The sequence below is a fragment of the Gymnoscopelus microlampas genome (genome assembly GCF_963454915.1).
Source record: "Gymnoscopelus microlampas genome assembly, chromosome: 21".
Classification (NCBI taxonomy): Eukaryota; Metazoa; Chordata; class Actinopteri; order Myctophiformes; family Myctophidae; genus Gymnoscopelus; species Gymnoscopelus microlampas.
In genome coordinates, this window is record NC_139958.1 from 38,360,377 (window position 1) to 38,385,325 (window position 24,949).

The window sequence follows — 24,949 nt, forward strand, 5'->3', positions numbered from 1 at the left end:
GAGGGGGGCCTGATGTGACAGGGCTGTGACACATACTATTATATACTGACATAATGGATGTCAGTGTCACGGTTGCTTCCAGCAACTTCTCTGTACACGCCCATTGAGAAACACTAAACAGTGTTTGTAATGTTACTGTATATACCTCTATATAGTGTTTGTTCAGTAACAGGTCTCCCCATCTCTTTAGTGAGCAGGAAAGACATTTTCAGGTTGAGATAACAATGGTTTAACGTATTTGTTTTACTTATTTGTGTATCGTCTTGCTACCCCCCTCCACCCCAACAAAAAACATTGTCATCGCCACAAAGATCGCACACCAACGATTCTTAATGACTCCAAATTGTATGAACTTTTATTGAACCATTTCTAAAGGACAAACAAGAAGCTGAGAAATCTCACATAGCAAATGCATGCAACAACTGTTGCTGTAACTTGTACTGAAAACAATTTCTGAGAACAAAAAGATTGGGAAGGAATTTCAGGAGAGGAACCAAACGCAGGGGATGGTTCAGGAAGTATCCATGGTCTGTACGGTCTCGTCCACCACCTCCAGGTCCAACTTGATCACATCCTTCTTCAACACCCCGGTAGTTCCCCTCTTGTATTTGTAGTCCCCAGTTCTAGATAGAAGAGATAATTAAACGCATATTAATGGATTATTTCAGGTTCTGATTCAACAGATCATCTGACCAACAGCAAACACAAAAACACTTTGTCACACAGAATGCCAATGGAGACGTAACCAAATAGCAGATCTACAAGTTCGCATTGTGAGCTACAGATCTTCTATTTTCAGCGTGTGACAGACGCCCAACAAAGTAGAAATTGAGCAAGAAGATTTGCAAAGAAAATATTCTAAAGTGTTATAGAGGCAAATGCAAGCAGTTTCCTGAAATAAACACATGTTTGGACTAAAGACAATTTAAGTAGTTAATGAACAGGATACAATCAGTATTTGATTTACAATGTTTTGAAATCATAAACATTGATCCTGATTCATTCTGTCTAATGAAGAAAAACATCACATGGATGCAACTGGGACGTATCATCAGTGTTGTAGCCTGGGGTCATAGGGTGTTTCGGGTCTCGCAACATACAACATACACCCTCGCCCAGGTGACCCAGCCAGGGTTGATCAAGCCCCGACTTACGTCCCAGTAGCTACCCACGGTCAGTCCTACAGGGCAAGACAGGGCCACTCAGTCCGCTGGTGGCCCTGTCTTGTCTTGTCTGATTCATTCTGTCTCAATGTAAATCACAAATCGTGATGGCCTATGGTGTTACAAAAACCACACATTGTTAAAGCAAACCAAACGTTTTGGGGTATTAGCTTCAGTTAGTAGTCAAACAATACTAGTGGGCTAAACTCTGCTAAACTCTGCACATCAGAAGGCACTTTGCGACGTTACTCACTGTTGCAAGACTTGAAGCTCATTTATTCTTGAAACAGAAACAGGCCACGAGATACAAAGGCCACACGTGATTAGAATTCAAATACATAATGGCATTAAAAGTCATTCCAAATTTAGATCATGCAAATGCAAATTGTCACTGTCGGGCAGAAACCTTGCATCTCCATAATTCATCTTTTTTCATCTATTTATACTTGGGTGCATGACAGTGTTGTGTGAAAATAGCCATACAAGAGCTGCTATTTCTAAACATGTTAACCTATAATAATTACATGCCCAAAAAAAATGGACGCCAGGTTGAAAGTGTTTACGAAGTTTGCACCCGACAGCGACAATATGAACAATGGACATTATTTGAAGTGATTGGGAAAAGCATGCTTGGTGCTGGAATGGGAACCTGTCGAAAATACAGCACAGATGCAACTCATAACTGCACATTAATGTTATAACTATTAGATGTGTTTTTAATGAAGTGATAACTGAAGATGTAATACAGTAATAAAAAGGAGGAAAAGTGCAACACTCGTGTATGATGAAGTAGGACATTCATTTAAGCAAAATTTGGAGATAAAAGGTTCCTGCTGACAGCAAAGACCTTGTCTGGCACTGGGTATCACACCAGCCTTGGAAAGGGGCCAAGTGATCATGTACTCAAAAAGGGTTGGCCGCCCCTGGTGTAAACCCAGCCACAGCGCTGTGATGAGTGGCTGTTTATAGGGCTGCAAGTACCCATTATTTACTTTGCGATTATTTTATCAATTACTTTTTCGATTAAAACATCTTTTACATAAAAATAATTATTGACCACCAAAGCATTAGCTCATACTTCATCACAAGGTGTCATGCAAAAATGAAATTGGCATATCTACAAGTTTTGAGCTTGTAGATCTACTATTTTCATTTATCCTTTTGCCTATACATGCCCAGAATAGGGATAAATTATTAATCAATATTTTTTTCATAATCAATTTGTTCGATTAACGGTTGCACTCCTAGCCGTTTACCTGACTCCCTTCTGGTTGGCTATGTCGTGCGGTCTCAGGTAGTCCACGTTGCCCTTGGTGATGACCGTTAGGTCAATGTTACTGCCTGAGCCCAGGTCGTTGAAGATGCCTGCTGCAATGGCGTCACGCACCAGCCGCTTGGCGTCTTCCTCCTGGGAGTGGAAGAAAAGGAACGTTGGGACCAGTGGTGGACAGTAATGAAGCACATTTACTCGAGTACTGTACTTCTAAACTCACCTCCATGTCGGCCTTGTAGCGATCTTCAAACACTGCCATCGCAGCCAAGGAGCCAGACCCTGAGAACACACAACAATATTGTTTGGCACACACACACACACACACACACACAGTACAGGGGCCATCGTCTTGTGCTAACAACAGAGATACATAGTTCAGCAATTAACCGAAAATATATCGAAACTGATATGTAGAAGGTTCCGATTCAAATCGAATAGTCGAGAGGCAGGTTTTTAGTATCCAATAATCATTATCATCCATATTGTTAACTAATACAATGTACAATTCTGATTGACTGACAGGATCCATTTTCTTCTGAATCAAGTTTTTAATTCAGTTCGTAAATGCTGATGATTATTTTCCATTTTGTATGTGTGCGTGTGTGGACTTACCCATGGTGACGTAGGGCAGCTTGTCAGTGGATCCGTGGGGGTAGATACTGTACAGGTGGGGGCCGTTGCAGTCTACTCCACCCAGAACCAGAGCAGCTCCGATGTATCCCTGGTACCTGGACACACACACACACAGCAATTCATATCGTTGCAGTCGGGCAGAAACGTCTTATCTCCATATTTTTGAACCGTTTGTTTTTTTGGGGGGGTAAATTAACGGCCTACTTAATCATACTACAGCATCACACAAAAGCATCCAAAAGTAGCAGATCTGCAAGCTCGAAACGCAGCGCGACGCTTTCTGAGCTTGTAGATCTGCTACTTTTGAATTTGAATCCTGAAAAGTAACAGTTGTGGACATATTATATTATATAGGTTTCCACTTGACAGAGGCGATTTATACCAATGCTTCTCAAACATGTTCATGTGAAGGACCCCCAAATTCACCCATGGTCAGCTGTCTGATCATGGGTCGTTCCAATGCTCTGGCCTGTCACAATTACCACATGATCACCGGATCGCAATTGAGCTAATCAACCAACTAATGTCAGCCCTTCTGAGGCTCACCTGAAGAGCATTTGTTTGAGCATGCGGCAGGCGGTGGCCACACGGGGCAGACGGCCTGTGGACAGAGCATGCAGCTCCAGGTTGGAGGAGATGATCTGCGTCGTCATCTCTGTGTCTGCAGCCGTTCCCGCTCCACAGCAGCTACACACACAAAAAAAGAAGGTGAAATTCTGTATTATTATTTGTCTCTAGCTTATACAAGTACAACAGCGAAATGTTGGTGGGACTTGATGTTGGTGGGACAATGATACAATAAGTAAGAATAGTAATACAATACTGGATGTTAAAAAAAAACCTTAGGGTACAATAGCTTATCTTTTTTGCAGCAGTGTCAAAAATGCACATCATGCATATCGCTCGGATTTTACCTTTTTTTCGGTCAACATATTCACACCAAAGCGGTAGTCATATCCAACAGATTATACACACTAGACTAGAGCACGTACTAGATGTTGGGGGAAATGTAGTGGATCTTGGAGCAGTTCTTGTCTGCCACTATCATGCCCTCTGTGGCCCGGGTGTCGGCTCCAAGCACGATCCCGTCCTGCCGGGGGGAAAGGACAAGGATAGCGGTTAGAGAAATGCACCGAGACGAGAGGGTGTGCTTCACCGTCATTGTTGGCACGACAGTGATGTGGTCAGGAGTTTCTTAAGCCAGTGGTTCCCAAACTAAGGGTCCCCAAATTATTCTGGGGGGGTCCCCAGATCAATAGCTTTAATGTGCAACATTGTTTTCTCACTAACATACAGTATAAGTGTATACAGGGTATCTGCACATTTCTGAAGTTACAATTTAGTGACTTTTAAGACATTTTAATACCAAATTGCCAATTACGTAAGAAAAGGCAAACATTATGAAAATAGCCGAACTACAGGCGTTGTGACTGTGAGCTTGTAGTTTGGCAATTTTCACAATATTTATCTGTGAAACCGAGTCAAACTGCTTGTCAGGGTTGGGGGTCCCCAGTTCAAATATGATTTTGGGGGGGGGTCACTGCCTGAAAGGTTTGGGAACCCTTGTCTTAAGCATCACTGAGGTGATGGGGAAAGGAATGAGGATCAGTAGTTGCTTGGTGTTTTTTTTATATACACACACACTTTACCTTAAAAACTATTCCAACGATGGTGGTACCCGTTTTGCGAGCAGCGGGTAAGCTGCACCCCAATTTGGTGACGTCTGCTTCCAACACTGCATTTCTGAAAATAGAAGGCACTTCTGTTAGTGTGGTTCAACGTTAGGGCTGTCAAATTAGTCTTTCATCCACATTTTCTCTCCAAATCAACACACTCAACATTTCAAACTGTAACATGACAGAGATGTGTTTGTTGAGTCAAAGTGGCCACAACGTGACGATGAAAGATCACCTTAAGTATACTAAGGCAGTGATTCACAAAGTGGGATCCGGAGACCACCAGGGGTCCCTGAGTAGGTTCTAGGGGGTCCCCAGCTAAATGAGTTATCAAAAACAGCTTAACCACTTTAGTTTAAACCTATTATATAGCTGCAATTTGTCATATAGCAAATATACAAGCTCAGAACACATCGCACCACAACACATTCTGAGCTTGTAGATCTGCCATTTTCAAAAAACGTTAGAAACATTTTCACATAAAACTGTGTATGGGGGTCCCTGGCACAACATATCTGTCTATTGTGTTTAATTACAATAGACAGATATGCCAATAGTCTGAAACCAAGTTTACTCTTAAGTACAGTTTTGAGTTTTTTTATACTTTAGTAAAGTATTTCCAATTTTCAATAATTTTACTTCTACTCCACTACATCTGAGGACAATATTGTACGTTTACTCCACTGCAATTATTTGAAAACTGTAGTAACTAGTTAATTTGTAGATTTGACACTAAACACACATTAAACAAATAGATACAAGCTTGCGACACGATGGGAGCTTGTACATCGGCTATTTTCAAAATATTTTGAAATAGAAGATTCTGCATAGAGCACTTTCAGTATATTTCAATGCCAATACTTGTGTACTTTCACAAAAGTAAATTCTGAATACCAGACTTTTACTTGTAACGGGAGTATTTCTACATTGTGGTATTAATACTTTGACCCAAGTAAAAAATGTGAGTATAGCCTACTTCTTCCACCACTGCTGCAGGAAGGCAGAGTATCGTGCAGCAAATAAATAGGCTCTATTCACAGCAGCCATATCATATAGACATTCACAGGTGTTACCAATGATACTAATGAAGGCTCTGTTCCATTTAGTGTAGCACAGTGGTTTCCACGACCACCATAACTCTGAGAGTGTACAAATGGAACCAAATGGACCCTTACGGGTCCATTTGGTTCCATTTGTACACTCTCAGAGTTACACACCTGTAAGGGGCCATTTGGAAGCCCATTACCCCAACTGTAGACCCACTGGTGTGGCAGAGTGTTTCCAGTGAGCCAACATGCACAATATCAGCACCCTGAGTCTGTTTGACCAGAATGGAACAGAGGCTTCATTAGTATCATTGGTAACACCTGTGAATGTCTTCACAATATGGCTGCTGTGAATAGAGCCTATTGCAAATCTACAAGCCCACATGGATCTGACTGCTATTTTAGCTGTTTTGGAAAAAAACTTAATTTCCCCCTAATACGACACAGCCAAAATATTATTCAAAAATAGCAGATATACAAGCTCATTACGAGCTTGTAGATCTGCTATTTTTGAAAAATCGTGAAAATGTGTGTAAATCTTTGAATATATGTATTTTTAAAGCGAACATTTTTAACTCAAATCTTTGCTTCTGGGGGTCCCTGGAACAAAATATTTTGATGGGGGTCCGCGGCCAAATGCATATAATTTTGGGGGTCCTTGACATGAAAATGTTTGAGCACCACTGATATAGAGACATACGTTTTTCAGAAAACTGTTGAGATTTAGGAGACATGTAGAATCGGCTTCAGGTCTCAAACATAACTGCTTATATAAAACATGGAAACATGAACATTAGCGGCCCCACGGCTACAAAGGACTGAGTCATTCAGTCGAGGCGGCGACGTGTTCGTTAAATCATCAAAACGTTAACTTAACGACTCAACTCGACCAGCCGTGACACCCGACGGCTTTTATTAACATCTTAACTGCGGTATTGAGTGTTTATTGCGTCCAGAAAGCCTCACCGCTTGCAGTTTTCGAAGTTAAATCCTCCGACTTGCGGCTGGCACATCGATAGGGTCGCCATTTTGTTTCTCTGTGAGTGTGTTGCCGTAAACTGTGACGCGAGCGTCGGCGTTTTGCCTAGCTTTTTTGTGCCTCTTGCCAGTGTCGCCAGGTTTTGTGAGAGAAATAAGCAACCAGGTCTAGGAAAACAAGCCCAAAAGAAGCAACTTTAGCTCACGTGAGCACTTTTACATAATGCGTCGGCTATTTGAAAATAGCAGATCTACGAGGTTGTGAGCTTGTAGATCGTCTTTTTTCAAAAACTATTGCAAAAAGAATAATGGAATATTTATTGTTTGAAATATTCTAACAACACAAATGCTCCCTGGCACTTTCATGAAAATATTTAAGAACCACTGGTTTAAATATATATATATTTCTAAATGGAAACAAGCCTGAATAAACAACTACACTTTAGAAACAAGCCCAAAAAAACCTGAAACCCGCAACCACCAATATTTACAAGCGACTTTACAGGAAAACAAAACAAGCCCAAAGTCGCTTATAATATGCGGACATGGCAACGCTCCCCACATGACAGAAGGAGAAGAGGGTCAAAAAGCCCTGTACGTTGGGATAAATTCGCTTTGCTTTGTTGTTGATTACATTATAGCATAATACTGTGTAAAATGTTTAAAAATTATCAACATCAAAAGCTTTTTAGATAGTGTTTTTACATAATATATAGGAGTGCAAATTTGCAATGTGACACAGTTCTGTTTACACTCATATTCTTTATTCTATTCTATTTGTAGGCCTACATCCATTGATTTCACACTTGTTTGGCAATGTATACACTGTATGTTTCCCATACAGTTGGCATTTATTCCCATGCCAATAAAGCCAAGGCCCTTTTTACAGAAACTGTGTGTGTGTGTGTGTGTGTGTGTGTGTGTGTGTGTGTGTGTGTGTGTGTGTGTGTGTGTGTGTGTGTGTGTGTGTGTGTGTGTGTGTGGTCAAGGAATAACAGGCATTAGAGTGCAAATTGCAAAGAGGGCTATATTTTATGGAATCATATATTTATTCATCATTCAACATTCATACTCATGTCTTGTGTCTTTTTAATTCATGCTAAACTAATGCATTGCATGCCTCACATTAATGAATGACTTAAAGCTGTATTGTGTAACTTTGTTTAGTGAATATTTGGTCAATGTTATTTTATCCAATCTGTATGGTAGAGTAGCGTGTGTTAATACAATATAACTTATACAATTGGGGTGGTTGTATTTGGTCTCCCTGCTCTTCTAATCGAGACATTTAGATCCTGTGTCTGGTTTGGCATTAATTTTGACCTGAAGGTCAAAGGCTCTATTAGCGCAGTGGTAAAGATTTCAGCACTTGCACAGAGACCCAGGTTTGAATCTGGAGTAGAATAGGAGAGTTATATGGTGCAGCTTTAATGCAGGATGTATCATGGAATTAATTTTGTTCACCATTAACAAATGATCAAGTCACTATGACTTTGTGATTAGTTCACACTCAATAGATCATCAGTTAAGGAATGTTAATTCACAGTTAGCGTCCTTCATACAAGTGATATGGGATCAAATGAGCTGGATTCCTCAAGCTCAACAGAAGTTCAGTAAACTGACAGTGTCATAGACACTCCACATAATGCAAATACATATATACAGGCTCTTGATGACAATTTGCCATTTTAAGCAAATTATAAGTGTATTTTGACCTTTTCTTGCACACATGAGTGTATCAATATATTGCCTTTTTTGAGAGCTGAATCTACTAACTATAACTAGTTACTAATTTAAAGTAACTTGCCAACACGGGTCTTAAAATACCCAATCTGTTTGAGACTAAGGACGTCCGGAAAACAGGAGGAGGGAAAACCCTCCTCCTGTTTTCCTGCCGTCCTTAGTCTCACCAAACACTGTTTAACCTGGGAGGGGTGTAGACCATCATGTCTCTCCTCCAAGAGCAACACACAATGGATACACATTTTCAAAGAATAAATAGCTGATCTACGAAATAACCCATCTAAAAATGTTTCCTATAATGACATGCCAAAAACAGGGACACCAGGGTGAAAGTGGTCAAATAAAGATGACTAGTCAATATTCAACGAAGTTTATTTGTCATACACACACACACGCACGCACGCACGCACGCACGCACGCACGCACGCACGCACACACACACACACACACACACACACACACACACACACTCTATATACAGTATATACATTATTCACACATATACATACAATAATGTACATACATACTGTACAGTATACAATATACACATATTTACAAGTATATACATACAATAAGAATGTACATACATACAATATATACATGATACACATAAGTATATACATACAATAAGAATGTACATACATGCAGTATGTACACATATACACATATAATACAGTATATACAATACGAATTTAGATCCCTCAATGCAAGTGATGTTCAACTACAATTCATTACTCTAATCTAAGAGTATTCTGAGGGTAAAAACTGTATTTTAGGTGCTGGTCCAACATCTGTAAATGTTACCATTTATTATCATCCTTTCCTCTTTCTTCCAGCCTCCACAGTCCCTCTCCTCTCCTCTCCTCTCCTCTCCTCTCCTCTCCTCTCCTCTCCTCTCCTCTCCTCTCCTACTCCAACTAGACTGGGATTAACACGTTATGCAGTTTTCTGATCCGATCTAGAGCGGATATAACTGTGTGTCATCAGGTGGGCAACCATGGCGGAAACCAAGAGCACCTGCGCTCCTCCAAAATGATTCCCCTCGGCTAGAGGCGTTATCATGTGTTTAGTTTGGTATAATAACCGTTAGATATATCCGCAAACCGGAAACCACTTTCTAGAATTCTAGTATTATATTATATTATAATATTGGAAATTGGAAATACTCAAGTAAAGTACAAATACCTAAAAAGTACTTAAGTACAGTACTTAAGTAAATGTACTTAGTTACATTACACCACTGATTATCCTTGTGGGCACTTCCTGCTGACTCCCTTTGCAGACCCCCGGACAGCAGTAGAGTGCAGTTACTGTACAACCGCAGTAGTTTGAGGCCACAGATCGACATTTAATGCAATCTTGCTTTCTTTCTTTCTTTCTTTCTTTCTTTCTTTCTTTCTTTCTTTCTTTCTTTCTTTCTTTTGGGACCCTAATCTGGAAAAGCCAGTGTTATTTTAACTCTGAGAGTGTGCAAATGGAACCGAATGGTTCATATACTCTCAGAGTTACAGACTCTTAAGGGTCCATTTTGTTCACTCTCCCTGTACACCTTCTTTCCACCTTTTCTCTCGATTGATGCTACAGTATAGCGATTGACCAAGACATGGCTACTATGCTAGCCTGGCTCCAGCCCGTGAATCGCAAGCCACGGCCATTAAAAAAATATGTTCAGGCGATTCTGGTCTGGTGACGCTCTCATAGGAGGTCTCAGCCTCGGTTGAAAATATGTACGACGAATTGGGGTCGGGATAATCCAGTATGAACCAATCGCCAAAGAGTCTTTGAAAAAAAAACTTTGGCCACGCCCCCATCTCAGCAATCGGCTGCATTGAGAGGGCTTTCAGACTGAATAATGGAGTGAAACGAAATGAAAATTCAGGCTGAGTGTCAGGCTACTATGCAGGGTTACATGTCTTGGTAACTCGTTCTCATGATTTTGTTTCTTAGTTTTGTTTTTCTTGACCACAAATGTTGATGCTATTTAGAAAGATGCTAGGTTCTGGTATCCTAGTTGCTTGAGGCGCTACACTGCTCTCTCAGCATTCTATGTATGTGATTATTCGTAAGACGCTCTGGATAAGGGCCTCTATGCCTAAATTGTAATTGTAAATCATAGATTCACAGAGTAACAGACCCGTATGGGTCCATGTGGTTCCATTTGTACACTCAGAGTTACAGATCCGATTATGATTATGATTATTATGCTATGCGGCCCTCACACACACCTATGTCGTACCGCCGATCCAACCGATATGCCCAGTGTCCCTTTCGAATCGAGAGGGTATAAATACATGGACCACCACGGGTCCATTTGGTTGTAGTTGTACCCTCTCGGAGTTAAATGAACACTGGCCAATAGGCGTTGGAGCGGCCCCTGTGCATAATTTATCTGTTCAACTTGTGTATGCGCCTGCAAACAAAAGAAGCCTCCGAATCAGCATTTCCGAGCAGGGAGGTCCTGCTCACAGTCAGGCAGTAGCCTGCTCTGTGCCGGCAGGGATGGAAGTACACAGACAGTCGGTGGGCTCACAGATAAAATTGCGAGCTGGATTAAGAAAATGTTGGCTAAATATGCTTCGGTTTCCAAATCCGTGCACAGAAACACTTCCGTTGCTTTTATTGATATGGCGTTTCAGTGCGCCGAGCTGGAATCGAACCCCGATCTCCTGCTCAGATCACCGCGCAGGTGACGAGCTGCGTGAAGAACGTTTCACAGAGCGAGTCCGGGCGAGTCTTTTGCGACGTCGCAACAATATTAGCATATATTCATTCATTGCATTGATAATAGGGCTACAAATCAACAGGAATAACTGCTCTGATTTCATTTTCTAATATGTATTAATATTCAAGGCCAACAATGTATGCTTTTATTTTAGCCCATTCAATCCGGGAACGCATCTGTGTCACTTTAGATTTCTTTGGGCTATTCAAAAATAGCAGATATACAAGCTCATAGCGCGGCACTATGAGCTTGTAGATCTGCAATGTTTTTTTTAATCGTGAAAATCTGTGCAAATCTTTGAATATAATATATTCAAAGATTTGCACAAATTTTATATTCTACAAACAGTTTTTTGAAAAAACTTATGTTGCTATATCAGTGGTGCTCCAAGCACCGAGCACATGTCAAGCACCCCGAAAATGATATGTATTTGGCCGCGGACCCCCATCTCAAAATATGTTGTTCCAGGGACCCCCCAGAAGCACAGATCCGAGTTAAAAATGTTCGTTTTAAAACATATATATATATTCAAAATTTTCAAAAATAGCAGATCTACAGGCTCATAGTTATGAGCTTGTATATCTGCTATTTTTGCCAAAGAAATCAAAAAATTACGCACAGGTGCGTTCCCGGTCTCAAAGGGTTAAGATATTCTTTATTTCCAAATTGTGCAATAAATAAAGTGTGGGGTCGTCAAAATAATTCCCCCTTGAAATGGGGTCGTGGTGTAAAAACGAGAACCCCTGGTCTATACTATAGAGGCAGTGGTTCTCAAAGTGGGGTCCACGGACTCCCGGGGTCCATGACAAGGTTTCATGGGGTCCCCAGCAAAACACTGTAGAAACTCGGTTCAACCCCTATATAATACATTGGCTATTTGAAAATAGCCAAAGTATTGACGCCTTGTGAGCTTGTTGATTGGCTATTTTATCACAATGTGACGTGTTGTGACACAAATTATTTTCAATTGGGTCCGCATTATACTTAACTTGGGGTCCTTGGCATGAAAAGGTTTGAGAACCACTGGTCTCTTTGTAAATGGAGAAGAGCTTATCTTTCCTTCTGTGCAGACAGAAATTTCCTATAAAATGTATAGTGTCTGCCCTACAATCATGGCTCTACTCAAATTCTAATTGGTCTTAGATGTAGCTAAACATGTTCTCCAACTAGCCTTCCTACAGGGTTGGAAACAGTGTTCATTTCATCGACTAAAACTATGACGAAAAATGTTTGTTGACTCCTTTTTCACTGACGAAATCTAAATAAAAAACGAAAATGTTACGGAGGGACTTAATTGTGGAGAAGAGATCCAGTGGAACTAAGACATGTGCATTTCATTCACACATATGCTAAAGTTATTTTATCAGGTAAGCTGGTTTGTTTATGCTGAAGCTAAAGAAACCACCAATGACTGACCTGTACTGATTAGAAAGGTGAATGGCCCAGAGTTTCTCATCTTAGTTTGTACATTAAAAGATTGATTGACTCGCTGAATGAGTACTTTCCTCAAATTGAAACAAATGTGTACTAGAAAGAATGCACGTTTGAGAATCATTCAAAACAATGCATTACACTCTAACTGTTAGAGTCAATTAAAATGTAACAGGGTTGTTAGAGTCTAACAAACCTGTTACATTTTAATTGACTTTTCAACTGTACAAAAACTAAAACATTTCATATGACTAAAATTTGAATTTATTCAAAAGACTAACTAAAACTAAATCAAAATGTGCCATTAAAATTAACACTGGTTGCAAACAACTCACTCTTTTAGTGAGCTTCACAACATCGCCTGTGAGTGGCATCCTCCACACGTTATCAACCCTGGTCCCCCATATTAAGTTATCAACATGAAATGTGTATTTTTAAAATGAATTTCTTGTACCATCTGTTTGTTGTATTGTTTCTTGCTAGATGTGGAATGTTTTACATGGACCACAATGGAAACAAACACGTGGTTCATGTATACTCGAGACAAAGAGACTCCAGTGCATTCCATAAACTTCCGGTTTATTGCTTTGTCACTATTTGCCAATAGAAGGCTCTGTAGAAGACTGGCCCGATGAAGTGAACGGAGGTGACGCAACTCTCCTTAAATGGCTCTGGTCGTGTCCAGGAACACCACCTCCTCTTCTGGCCCGGCCTCTATATGTGGTCTTGATCCTTGCCGTCCAAGAAAACCACCTCTTGGTGGCTCTGCTTGACATGGGAGCTGCCTGAAAGGATGAAAAGGGTAAGGGTAAGGGTCCGGGTTAGGCATAGGGTAAGGGTCAGGGATAGGTATAGGCATAGGGTATGGGTATGGGTAAGGGTAAGGGTAAGGGTTAGGGTTAGGCATAGGGTAAGGGATCAAACGTTGAGGGTTAGGGTTAGGGTCGACACGTAGCGGATCCTGGCGTGACTTGTATTCCCGCTTGTAAAGATCTTTCCAGTCAGTGTCTCTGGATGATCCGCCACTGGATCCAACTCGTCTGTTGAAGTCCCGCTGGTAGATGTGTCTCCACAGTGGGTTGTCTGCTGTAACGCTGTGGAAACGTCCGCTAACGGAGGACAGCGCCACCAGGCTGTGGACGTCCAGAAGCCTCAGGATTGGGAGCAGAAGCTCTGGGGGAAGAGCGTCCAGCCCAAACGCAGCGGGCAGAGCCATGGAGTCTCTGGCTGCAGCTATTAAAGGGAACGCCAGCTGGTCTTTGAATATCCGCGACAGCGTCCGCAGATGGTTAAACGCTGCGGCTGCACTGGAGCCCGCCCACGCCGCTCTCACAAAGTTGGATGGACTCAGAGACAGTTTGCCCACCGTTGTCGTCGTTGTTGCTGTCGTATCCGCCGTCTTGATCTTCAGAGTGGCGTTGATAACAAGCTTGGCTCCCATGGACACGGCATTGAGCATGACGAGGCTCTCCTCACACAGAGGATGAGTGTAATGCAGTCCGTACGCTCCGCCCGCTTTCCTCCAGCCGGTGGGCATCGTCGCCATCTCACCACCAGGCGCGATGTCGGAAGAACCGTGAGGAACGAAGCCCGTCTCCAGCATCAGGAGATGCACTGCCACCACGAGGCAGTCGGCGGGGCTGCCGCTTTGGGCTTCGTGGTGCAGGACTTCCAGGTAGCGGGGAACCTTCCCCTCCTCTGCCTCGCTGCAAAGCACGGGCTCCCAGGCGCAGACTTGCATGCGTGACGATTGGCCGCTGCCGCTAGGCTCACTGGAAGGTGTAGCATCCATGTGGTTTGTCTGCCCGTGTTGTTGGGATGGCGTACGGCTGCTACAAGTGCTGCTGCTGCTGACAGACCGGGCTGAAGGGGAGGCGGTGGACAGGAGCACACTGATAGAATCCCCAGAAACGATCCCACAGGAGGACAGAGTTTGGAGGACAGTGTCTGCAACCACCAGAGGCTCTGTGCCGTTCAGAGACAGAGTGAACTCTGTGTCCGGACTGAGTCCGTGAGAAGGTAGAAGGATCTCCTGGACCTGCAGTTGGAGATCTGCTAACGTGGGCTCCTCTCCCGCCAGCTCAACTCTGCTGATTTGGTTGTTGATCTGAATTCTTAACTTCATGCTTCCGGTGCTGATGTGAACGACAAACGACGTTTTGTAGAAATCCCCGATCTGCTCTCTCTACAAAGGGCCCCCTCACACCACCGCTTTCACAGACACTGTGACAAAAGATGTGACATAAGATGCGACACGAAGCCGCGTTTTATAGCTGCTTGACATCTGATGTCATCAAATATGACATCAGTCTTTACTCACACACCTGGTCTAAAATATAGGGTACATCATTGCCCATGTATGGAGATCCACAAGCTGATAGGTTGAAACACTTGCCCATATTATGGAGATTCCCAAACTCTCCCAAGGTGGTGCCTCATCAGTATGACATCACCAGCTCTGATGTCAGACGCGACATAAACCGTTGCCTAGCATCACCGATTTGCTTGTGTCCCCTGGGGCCCCTGACACGCCCATATATGGGCATGTTGGTCGGATTGGAGGTGTAACTTGTAGGTGAACTCTAGATGTGAGGGCCGCTATGCAGCCTGAACCTAGATCTGTCTGTCTGTCTGTCTGTCTGTCTGTCTGTCTGTCTGTCTGTCTGTCTGTGTCCCTTTTATGGCCATATATGGAGTTCTGTGTCAGGTATGCTCAAATATAGAGTTCTGTGTCAGGTATGCTCAAATATGGAGTCTAGGCCATGAGGTCAGTACTATGATGTCATTTTGAAGACATCAGAGTACTCCATATATGAGGCTTTTACTAATATAATAATATTAATATTATCAAAAGATTTGTATAAATGTTTTAAAACTTGAAATGGGACATTCTGCACAATGCCTCTTACTTCTGGTACATTTGTATACCAATACTTTTGTACTTTTACTCAAGAAAACATAGTCCCCAGCCACGGCCTTCGGCCTGGCGGAGACAATAACTGGTACTCAATTGCAATTCCAAGATTTATTCATTCAAGCAATAAGCAATATGCATTCATCACTGCAAACAAAGTGCAGGGACAAATACAGGCAGTCATTTGCAGTGATTGTAGGCTACTATTGATTGTGTAGATCAGTGGTTCTCAAAGTGGGGTCCGGGGACCCCCAGGGGTCCTTGAGGGGGTTCCAGGGGGTCCCCAGCCAAATTGGTTATTGTAGCATCCAAAACAGGTTTAATCACTTTAACGCTACATACGCTGTCCGTTTGAAAATAGCCGATCTCAGATCTGCTATTTTCAAAACAAACTAAAAAACTATAATTTTGAATGCTTTTGAAACGTTCTAATAACTCAAATATTGTATGGCGGGAACCACTGGTGTAAATACCAGCTACAGTAACAACTGTTTGCAGTTTAGTTGTCAGCAATAGTGCGTCCATCTAGGCCTGTCACAATGATTACATCATCGTCTAATCGAAATTATTTGAGATAATCACAATTATTCGTCATAATAGTCTAAATTGTTTCCATGTTGAAAAATGTTCATTCATTTTTAAATATAAAAAAGCATAAATAGCCACCGGCTTCGAATGCTATCAATGCATTGAATGGGAGATTATCACGTTTTTGCACCAGCAGATCTACAAGCTTACAACTCGTCACAAACAACTATTTCTGCTTTCCTTTTAAAGTATGAAATGATTAAATATGCCAGTAATTCCTTTGTATGTTCACTCATATCTGCCCAGGGCAATTTCTGTTTACGAAGTCTAAAAGGCAAACAGATTTTACTTTTTAATATATATTTTTTATTCCAATGTTCAATGCCAAAACCCAATTCAATCGTTGATCGCGACTATTTGTATGACAATTGATCGGCAACTTAAATTTAGTAAATGGTGACAGCCCTACTGTAGGTGCAGCCAGGCGGTGCGTTAACAGTTTAGTTGTCAGCCATGGTGCGGTCCATCCAGGCGCGCAGCCAAGGGATGGCGGAGTACACGCCAGGTGTGGTGGTAATGCAGCCCTTAATGCCCCAGGAGGTGATACCAAACAGCATCCAGGCTCCGTTCTTCTTGCACACCAGGGTCCGCCACCGTCACCCTGAAACAACAAGAACCGTGTGTTTTGTAACCACTTAAAAAAAAACATGTTTAGCGAAGTCCCTCAGGGCTCTAGTGTCTTTTTTGTTTTCGCTCTACATGAAACGCTGAAATGAACCGATCTACAAGCTTACAAAGTACACGTTTAATTAAGTGCTTAGCGTCATCTTGACATTTTTCCTCTCTTTTTTTTCATTGAAGTGTGTCACTCACCTGACAGGTTTCAACCCCGTTGGCTCCAGCACAGAACATCTGATTGGTGATGGCAGAATGGCGGCGGCCCCAGTAGCTCTTGCACTTCTGGAACCCCCAGAGGGGCAGGCAGGCCTGCCGGAGCGTGGTAGGTGTCCTGGCAGCTGGGAAACACAACAGAACGTACATATTTGATTCAACAGTTTAGCTTTGAGCTAATAGACCAAGGTTGGGGGGCCCCGTGCGTTTTCAGAGCATGTTTATTTTGAATGAACAATCAATCGATTGTGCTGCGGCCTGGATAAATGGAACTAAGGTAGTGTAGGCCTACTTTAAGTTTCTATTCATCACATCAGCAGCTATCACGATGAAAACTCTGAAAAAAAATATGAAAACTAGCCTCGGCCCACATTTTGGGATTGGTTGATTGATTGATTGATTGATTGATTGATTGATTGATTGATTGATTGAATAATTCAATACAGTACAGTACAGTACATAACAATACAGGTAAAAGGTTATGCTAAAGGTCCATTGTACTAACAAATCGCTGCTATAGACACCTATGTGCCTCTCAGAATGTCTGTCTGTCTGTCTGTCAGGGGCTAATATCACAAACCGCTGCACCGATCAGCACCAAATGTCTTGTGCACACTGTTTGTCACTATAGGCTAACGTACAATCCACACATCCAACTCTGTCCTACTCTATTCTACACTGTTGAACTGTGGTTGATGGGTGTGTTTGCTTTCATCCACTCATGGCTGTAGCGGGTCAGGCCCCAGCCGGTGGCCACGCAATTGGTGCCATGATGGTAGTTGTCGCACGTCTCAGCGACGCACACAGGGGACACATAGCTGTTCATCCGGGCAGGGTGGGCCAGTTTGATCAGGGCGATGTCGTAGTCATGAGTTCCGGCGTTGTAGTAGGGGTGATTGAAGACCTAGCATGTAGGAGAGATGAATGCAAAAAGATAGTTTGTTAGTGCTTATGTTGACTGAATGAATGCCTGGCTGTAATTGCCAAAATTATGAGCAGGTAATGGAGAGGACCCTGATAACAAATGTAACAAAATAATGTTGTGTCCCTATTTTATCGTCTCTGTCGGATGGAAACCTCATTATCTCCAAAACTGTTGCTTTTCAAATTCAAAAATAAACGTAGCGGATCTACAAACTCAAAACACAACGCTTCACGACGCGTTTCGAGCTTGTATATCTGCTTTTGTGTGACGCTCTAGTATGATGAAGCAGGATGTTAATTTACAAAAAAACACAAAAGGTTAGAGATTAGAGGTGTCTGCCCGACACAGCAACGATATGCATCATGTCATATCAAACAAAGCAGCTTACTCGTGCAATACTCTTCCTCTGGATGCCCTCAGTGTTTCTGAGGTCGTGCTGGCCCAGGATCTTGTGCTGAAAAGGTTTACAAAGAAATGCACAATGATGGTGGGTGTTTAACTCAAAGAGGAGAGACATGCAGAGCAAGGTGCAAAAGGCAAAGAAAATTGAAGATTTTTAATATCTATTTATAATTAGTCTATTATTAGAATAGCTATTTTTAGATATGCGCCTGTCTATTAATAGAAACTGTTAGCATTAGCATTAGCCACTGAAGTGTCTTATATAGTGCTCCGACATTAAACAGTAAACCCGAACCAAACCCGCACCCTAACCCTAACCGCACGCGGATGCCACATAGTCGGAGAAAAGGTCTGTCGGATTAACGCATGCCTCCCGTCTTATACTACAACTCCCCTCCATCAGGCGCCCCGGCTGACCAGGGGGAGGCAGCATAGAGACCAGAATTACTGCATGTTTTTTTGTGAGGGTACCTACCCTAGGGGACACGGGGAGAACATGCAAACTCCACACAGAAAGGCCCTTTCACCTGGTTTTCTACAGAGACCATGGAGAAGTCAAAGGAGTCTACTAAAGCAAACTTAAATGGATAGGATCTTGCAGTTCATTGTGCATTTAGTTTTCAGGCCAGAAGCTCCCCGCTTGCATATAATTACGGGGCCAAAGCTCAGCTCTGGACCTGTTTTATTATTGGAGGTATTTTAGTTCTTCTTCTGCCACTTTTCGCAGTTCTGGCTGAACCGTGCATACGCTTTTTACGAAACTCTGCCATATGATAGATGGTCATGAAAAACTATCAAGAAATAAATCTCACAATCTTTCGTCAAAAGGTGGCGCTATAGCACTCAATTGAAAATGCCAACTTTGAACAGGTACAACTCATGCCCTGTTTGACCTACAGCAATAAAACTTCCATACACACATGAGTCTACTCATGATGAACAACTTTCACACTCTGATTTTTGACCTCTGACCTTTAGATCTCCCACAATTTTGAATTATATGAAAAACAGTTAAAATCTATGGAATCCTGGGATTTTTGAACAATTTGCACGAAACTTTTTACACATGAACTTTGGACCTATGTCGACACAAAATAGGGAGCAGATTTTTTCTAAGTGAAAAAATGAAGCTTTAATGAGCCAATGAATATTGCAGTTTTATGACAATTATTCATCTGCCCCTAACACATACATGCAGACTCACATTTCTTTTAAACTTTGCGGTAATGTAGCGGGTCATTCCAAATATCTCTGAAACCAATCTTACTCCAATTGGTCAAAGGGGGGCGCTATAGCGATTTTTTGAAAATGCAAACTTTAAACAGGCAAAAGTCATGCCTCGTTTGGCCAACAGCCAACTCATGAGGAACACATCTATCACGTTGACCAGTAAGCTCCGCCCTTAGATTGTCCACAATTTTGAGCAGTTTGAAAAACACTTAAACCCAGGATTTTTCAGCTATTTGCGTGAAACTGTATCATCTATGTTTTTGTCTGTTGGTCCAATGGCTTCTCGCTTAAATGTGTGCCTCACAACCTTAGGGTCGCCAGTTCAAGCATCACTTGATGCAGACTTCATTAAAGTTGCATCTCACACAACATGATTGTGTCAATTAATACACATGCAATTGTTAAAGATAACCTGAAATAATTATTTGAGAGAGTATGTTTTTTCAATGTATGACATACTTCATTGTGAAAATAGCCGATCTACAATCAAACAACAGCTTGTAGATCGTCTACTTTCACTAGTTCGTTCTGAGGAGACAAAAAAAATCTTTATTGCTAAATGGTTTGTGAACCAGTTATCTAGAGTAGTTCGGGACATAGAGGCTTGATTCATAATGGACGAAAATAATTATAGATGTCAACAGACACTCTCAGGGAGGCCATAAATCTAGCGGATACAATTCTGTGGTAGCCATGGTTACCTAACGTGCAATCACGCTTCAGCATTTCCTAATTCCCCCATAAGATGGGAAAGCTACACTCTCATTGACTGCTGTTTTCAAATCACACCACCTCATTTCCATTTAATGGAAATGCTCGATTCTAATTAGCTGGGGAAAAGATGGAGGTGGAGATAAAGAATTTGGAGACACCTGATTCGTTTTTCTGCAACCAACCAGCAAGCGTTCCTTCCAGCTTCTCTCAGCTTTTTTTTTTGTTCAAGCACAGGTGTGTTGATTAGGCTACAGCTGAACTTATGGTGAACTCTGCTTGCAAGTTGCTGTGACATCAAAGGGGCACCAATTGAGCTGAAACCTTGCCCTTTTCTAGTAAAGCAGAGTTTGATAGCAATTATTTCATTCATGTCTTTGTATGTTTGAAAAGAAGATGTGTATATATTGCAATAAATCTGCACTTTATTCCTACAGCTGTACTTTTGACTTGTTTCTACCAAAGATATCTGTAAAAATTAGCAGTCAAGCAAATATATTTGCTTTTGTGTGTGTGTGTGTGTGTGTGTGTGTGTGTGTGTGTGTGTGTGTGTGTGTGTGTGTGTGTGTGCGTGTGCGTGTGCGTGTGCGCGTGTGTGTGTGTGTGTGTGTGTGTGTGTGTGTGTACACACTGCATATAACTCAGTCCATAATTATAATATAGTGTATGTTCATACAAAATATATGAATATACTAATATATACACACGCACACATATATATATATATATATACAGTATATAAACACACAATATTATAATCATGAACTGAGTTATACACACACACACACACACACACACACACACGCACATACGCACACGCACACGCACACGCACACGCACACGCACACGCACACACACACACACACACACACACACACACACAGTAGCACATTGGAACAAGACTGTATAATCTACGTCACACACTTCATATAAAGATCAGTCCATAATAATTCAGCTCTGTTCACCAAATGTTTGGTGATGTTCTATATTGTCTGAATCAACTTTGTTTGCGTTCGTTTTTGTGCTAAAAGAGTGACTTTGAGAGCTGTTTTACCGTACAATGTATAGTCAATGAGGCGCATATTTTGAATTATCAATTTCTAATCAATGGATTTTTGATCCATTGCAATTATTTTTGATTTCTTGCCCACCTTTGGAGTTACATCATGGCAAGGTAACTACACAACCCAAACCTCTACCAAAGTGGTCTTGCAATTTCAATAAGGCACTGACCTCTTTGTCTCACTAATTAAATTATATTTGAAAGATTCATATCACTTGGTAAGACTTTGGGTGGGTTAGAGAGATGTTGCGGTCGGGAAACTGGTGACCTTTCGATCCACAACTCCCCCTTCCTCCTCCCCCACAGCTTCTCCTTCCCCTTTTTTCCTCTTGTTCCCCCCCTCACCCAGGCTATTGTTCCCCAGCTTGGTGAGTGGTACCATCACAGTCACCTGGGGTAGAGAGACCAATCAATTTAGGACCTATAGCAAATCCTACTCTGTTTTGGGGGGCGGTAGTGGCTCAGAAGGTGGTGCGAGCGTCTAGAAACCGAAAGGTTCCCGGTTCGATCGCAGGATCTTCCTGGCTTTGTGTTGAAGTGTCTTTGAGCAAAGACACTGAACCCCCATCTGCTCCATCCACCCATCCATCTTATCCAGAGTCAAGTTGCGGAGGCAGTTCCTGGCATGCTTGGAAAACCTCCCTGGGGAGGTAACCAGGTTGAATGTAACACACATTGTAAAAGTACTTTGAATAAAGGTGCTGTACAAATGCATTGTTTACCATTTGCCGTTGAAATGGAAAGGCAGTTGAAATTCTTGAAGGGTATTATTGCGATGGTTCATTTATCAAGTCATTAAAACTATAACCACTTCTTAAAGGTGTGGCAGACAACTTGGGCGTAATTAGCACCAGTCATCATAGGTTAACTACGTTACTTTGTCAGTTTCCACTGAAATTTGTCTTGTGACACTGCAGCCCCATATGCAGCACATAATACACACAGTTGACATAATGCCACCAATACTGTCATTCAATACTGTCTGGATGCAAACATTCTACCATGCCTAGCTCTCTTTTTGCAGGCTCCAGACATTTGGCAGAAACTGGCTTGTCCGGGGGAAGAAGCTCTTTAGCAGTCTTGACAGTGGCCTGATGGCTGTGGAGCCACTTTCCATGTGGCATCATCTGAAACAGTCTGTGGTTGGGGTGAAGCTTTGCTGGAGGAAAGTTCACATCCATCAGCTGTCCTCACGAGTCACTACCCTTTGTTTTTCCATGCAGCTGAGCGAATGGTGAATTATCCCTCTCCACCTTCCCTCCCTCCCTCCTACCATGTCCATCCCTTCCTCATCTCAATCTCCACCCTCTCTCCTCCTCTCCCTCTCCATTTACTAACTAGAGGTGTGGATATTAATCAATTCTAAGATGCATGGGTGATTCTGCATCGATGCAGTGACATTACATAATCACTTATAGCCTGCTTACGCTTAGTGTTGATTTGATGGTTTACTTCCGAAGGTAACGTTGCATTGAACTGTGATGCTGTGTTAAAGGGATAGTTCACCCCTAAAATGACTTTTTTCCTATTGATTAGTCACCCCATAGAGACTAGAATTCATGGATTTCTTTTTTGTTTTTGTTGCATTCTTAAGCCAATAATTTGATGAACAGCGGACCGGTAGGCAGCGGTTCCGGTAAAAAAATATGTTATGAGCTAGTAGGTCTGCTATGGAAAGCCATCATGTCGCCGCTCACGTACCAAGGCAGACGAAGCGGCACGGGTCCATTTGGTTACATTAACACTGAGGTTTTTACTGTGCACTCATAGTTTGTGAAGAGCCCTTGTCTTATACTGTAGTTGCTGACCTTAGTTTTGTATATTACAGGCAGCACAGTTGTAAAGTTGTAATGCACTCACTGCAGAAGGATCACATTAAAGCACTTTGTAAATGAAAAAGCAGTTCATAATATGTATTTGACTGCTTGTATCAACTGATGAAAGAAAAGCCATTAGCGATAACATTGAGATGCATTGTGTAATTGACTCGTTAACAGGCAAATTGTAATTGAATTAAATCCTGAGGCCAAAGAAGATTCACTCCTCTGTTACTAACATGCATGCATTAATTCATGTCTCATCAGTGCATTAAATATTAAATAACAACAATTTCAGGGACCTCTCCAGAGTTTTTATGCCTTCTAATTTTTCAGGCTTCCATGGATTGTGATTGCAGACCCTCCTCAACTAAACGTTATTGTCACATCACAGGTTTACAGGTGTTTAAAAAAAGTGGGTGACATTCTTTGTCATTCAAACTCCAGCTGTTTCAGTTTCAACCTACGGGTGGCGTAGGGCACCTCTCATTGCTCACTTCACAGTTTCCACGATCAACATAATTTATTCCACTCACCACATTACGGACAAAACGGAAGGAGAAACAGCTTCGTACCGTTTACCGTGCGCACCACCGAGGCAAAACAACACGCCGCCGCCATTGGGATGCCAGGTTGGCATGCCAGGTTTTCTAAAAACAAGCGCCAGAAACAAGCAACCACCTTCATGAAAAAAAAAACACCACCGAAGGGGTCCGTCATCTTCCACGGGGGTCCCCGCGCGTCCCGACACTCCACAGGGGGTCCGCGGACCCCCTGCAACATAAAAAATATAATTTCTTCTAATTTTTTCTTTCTTTTTTTTTTAAACTTTTGCACATTTTACTCCGACGATTTGGGTACCCCAATATACACGCGCCCACGCTGGGCCCCGTGCGCGGCTGGGGTTGAGGGGGGCGTAGCCCCCTGAAACTCTAGTTTCTTAAAAACATGAACAACATCCAATCAACCCTAAATTGGAGAATTGCATGTTGTGGAGACTATAGTGCACCACCAAAAGCACTTTCACTTCTGTCCATATAGTGGACGCCACAAATGCAAAACATTACACTATGCCGTATAAATGATATTTCCCCCACAGCTTCCTCGGGTCCTGAATCTCCTGATGGCTGCAACCCGCGACACCCAGCCTGGTGGAGACATGCTCCTCAGACTGCCCCTGTATTGTTGTTACTGTTGCTTGTATATCTCTCGATCTGATTTCCCTCCGTCGCGGTTTAGGCAGATGGCTGCCCATTGCCCACCTTAGGGCTTGGTTTTGGACACATTCAGATCTCTGCCATGTGTCTTAAGATAACTTGTTGTGATTTGGAACTATAATCAAATTGAATTGAACCAAATTCATAGCTCAGAGGGTGCTGTCCACTGCAGCTGATGCTGAAATTGGTGTATAGCCCACCTGGAAGCTTATGACACAACATGCTAGACCTATTTTGGTGAATTTCTTGGCTTGATAAGTGAACCATCAAAGTAATGAAAATGTATGAATGGGTTGTGGTGACATCATATTGGGTATCAGTGAAGACCTTTCAAGTTGTTATCTTTAATGGCAATGTGTCTTGAGTTCTGAACAATGTATTTCTTTAACAATCGTGGAATAACTTGTTTTAATTCTCTTCTACTCCCACCATAGGCTCTACTCTGTATTTGGCTGGAGGAGAATTCTCTGATGGTTCAACCAGTAAAGACATGTGGCGCTATGACCCTTCCCGTGACTCATGGTTGAAGATGGCTCCCATGAATGCGGCACGCTATGATTTCGGTACGACTGTCAAAACTATGGAA

General features: G+C 42.2%; 2 protein-coding genes across 2 annotated transcripts; both read right to left on the minus strand.

Annotated features, from left to right (window-relative positions):
• Window positions 1-326: 326 nt before the first annotated feature.
• psmb7 (proteasome 20S subunit beta 7) lies at window positions 327-6,875 on the minus strand. The gene is made up of 8 exons (XM_084047641.1): window positions 6,758-6,875; window positions 4,719-4,812; window positions 4,062-4,159; window positions 3,616-3,756; window positions 3,049-3,164; window positions 2,657-2,715; window positions 2,420-2,571; window positions 327-623 (listed from the first exon to the last, which is right to left on the minus strand). Exons 1-8 carry the CDS (start codon window positions 6,817-6,819, stop codon window positions 512-514), a joined length of 834 nt encoding a protein of 277 aa, XP_083903767.1. The 5' UTR covers window positions 6,820-6,875; the 3' UTR covers window positions 327-511.
• Window positions 6,876-16,335: 9,460 nt separating this feature from the next.
• On the minus strand, window positions 16,336-23,767 carry LOC311037282 (uncharacterized protein; the record flags this gene model as incomplete). Its single annotated transcript, XM_084046404.1, has 7 exons — window positions 16,336-16,768; window positions 16,981-17,123; window positions 17,722-17,902; window positions 18,312-18,377; window positions 21,598-21,720; window positions 22,331-22,488; window positions 23,722-23,767. The coding sequence occupies 7 exons, from the start codon at window positions 23,765-23,767 to the stop codon at window positions 16,460-16,462; spliced, it is 1,026 nt and encodes a 341-aa protein (XP_083902530.1). The 3' UTR covers window positions 16,336-16,459.
• Window positions 23,768-24,949: the final 1,182 nt, after the last annotated feature.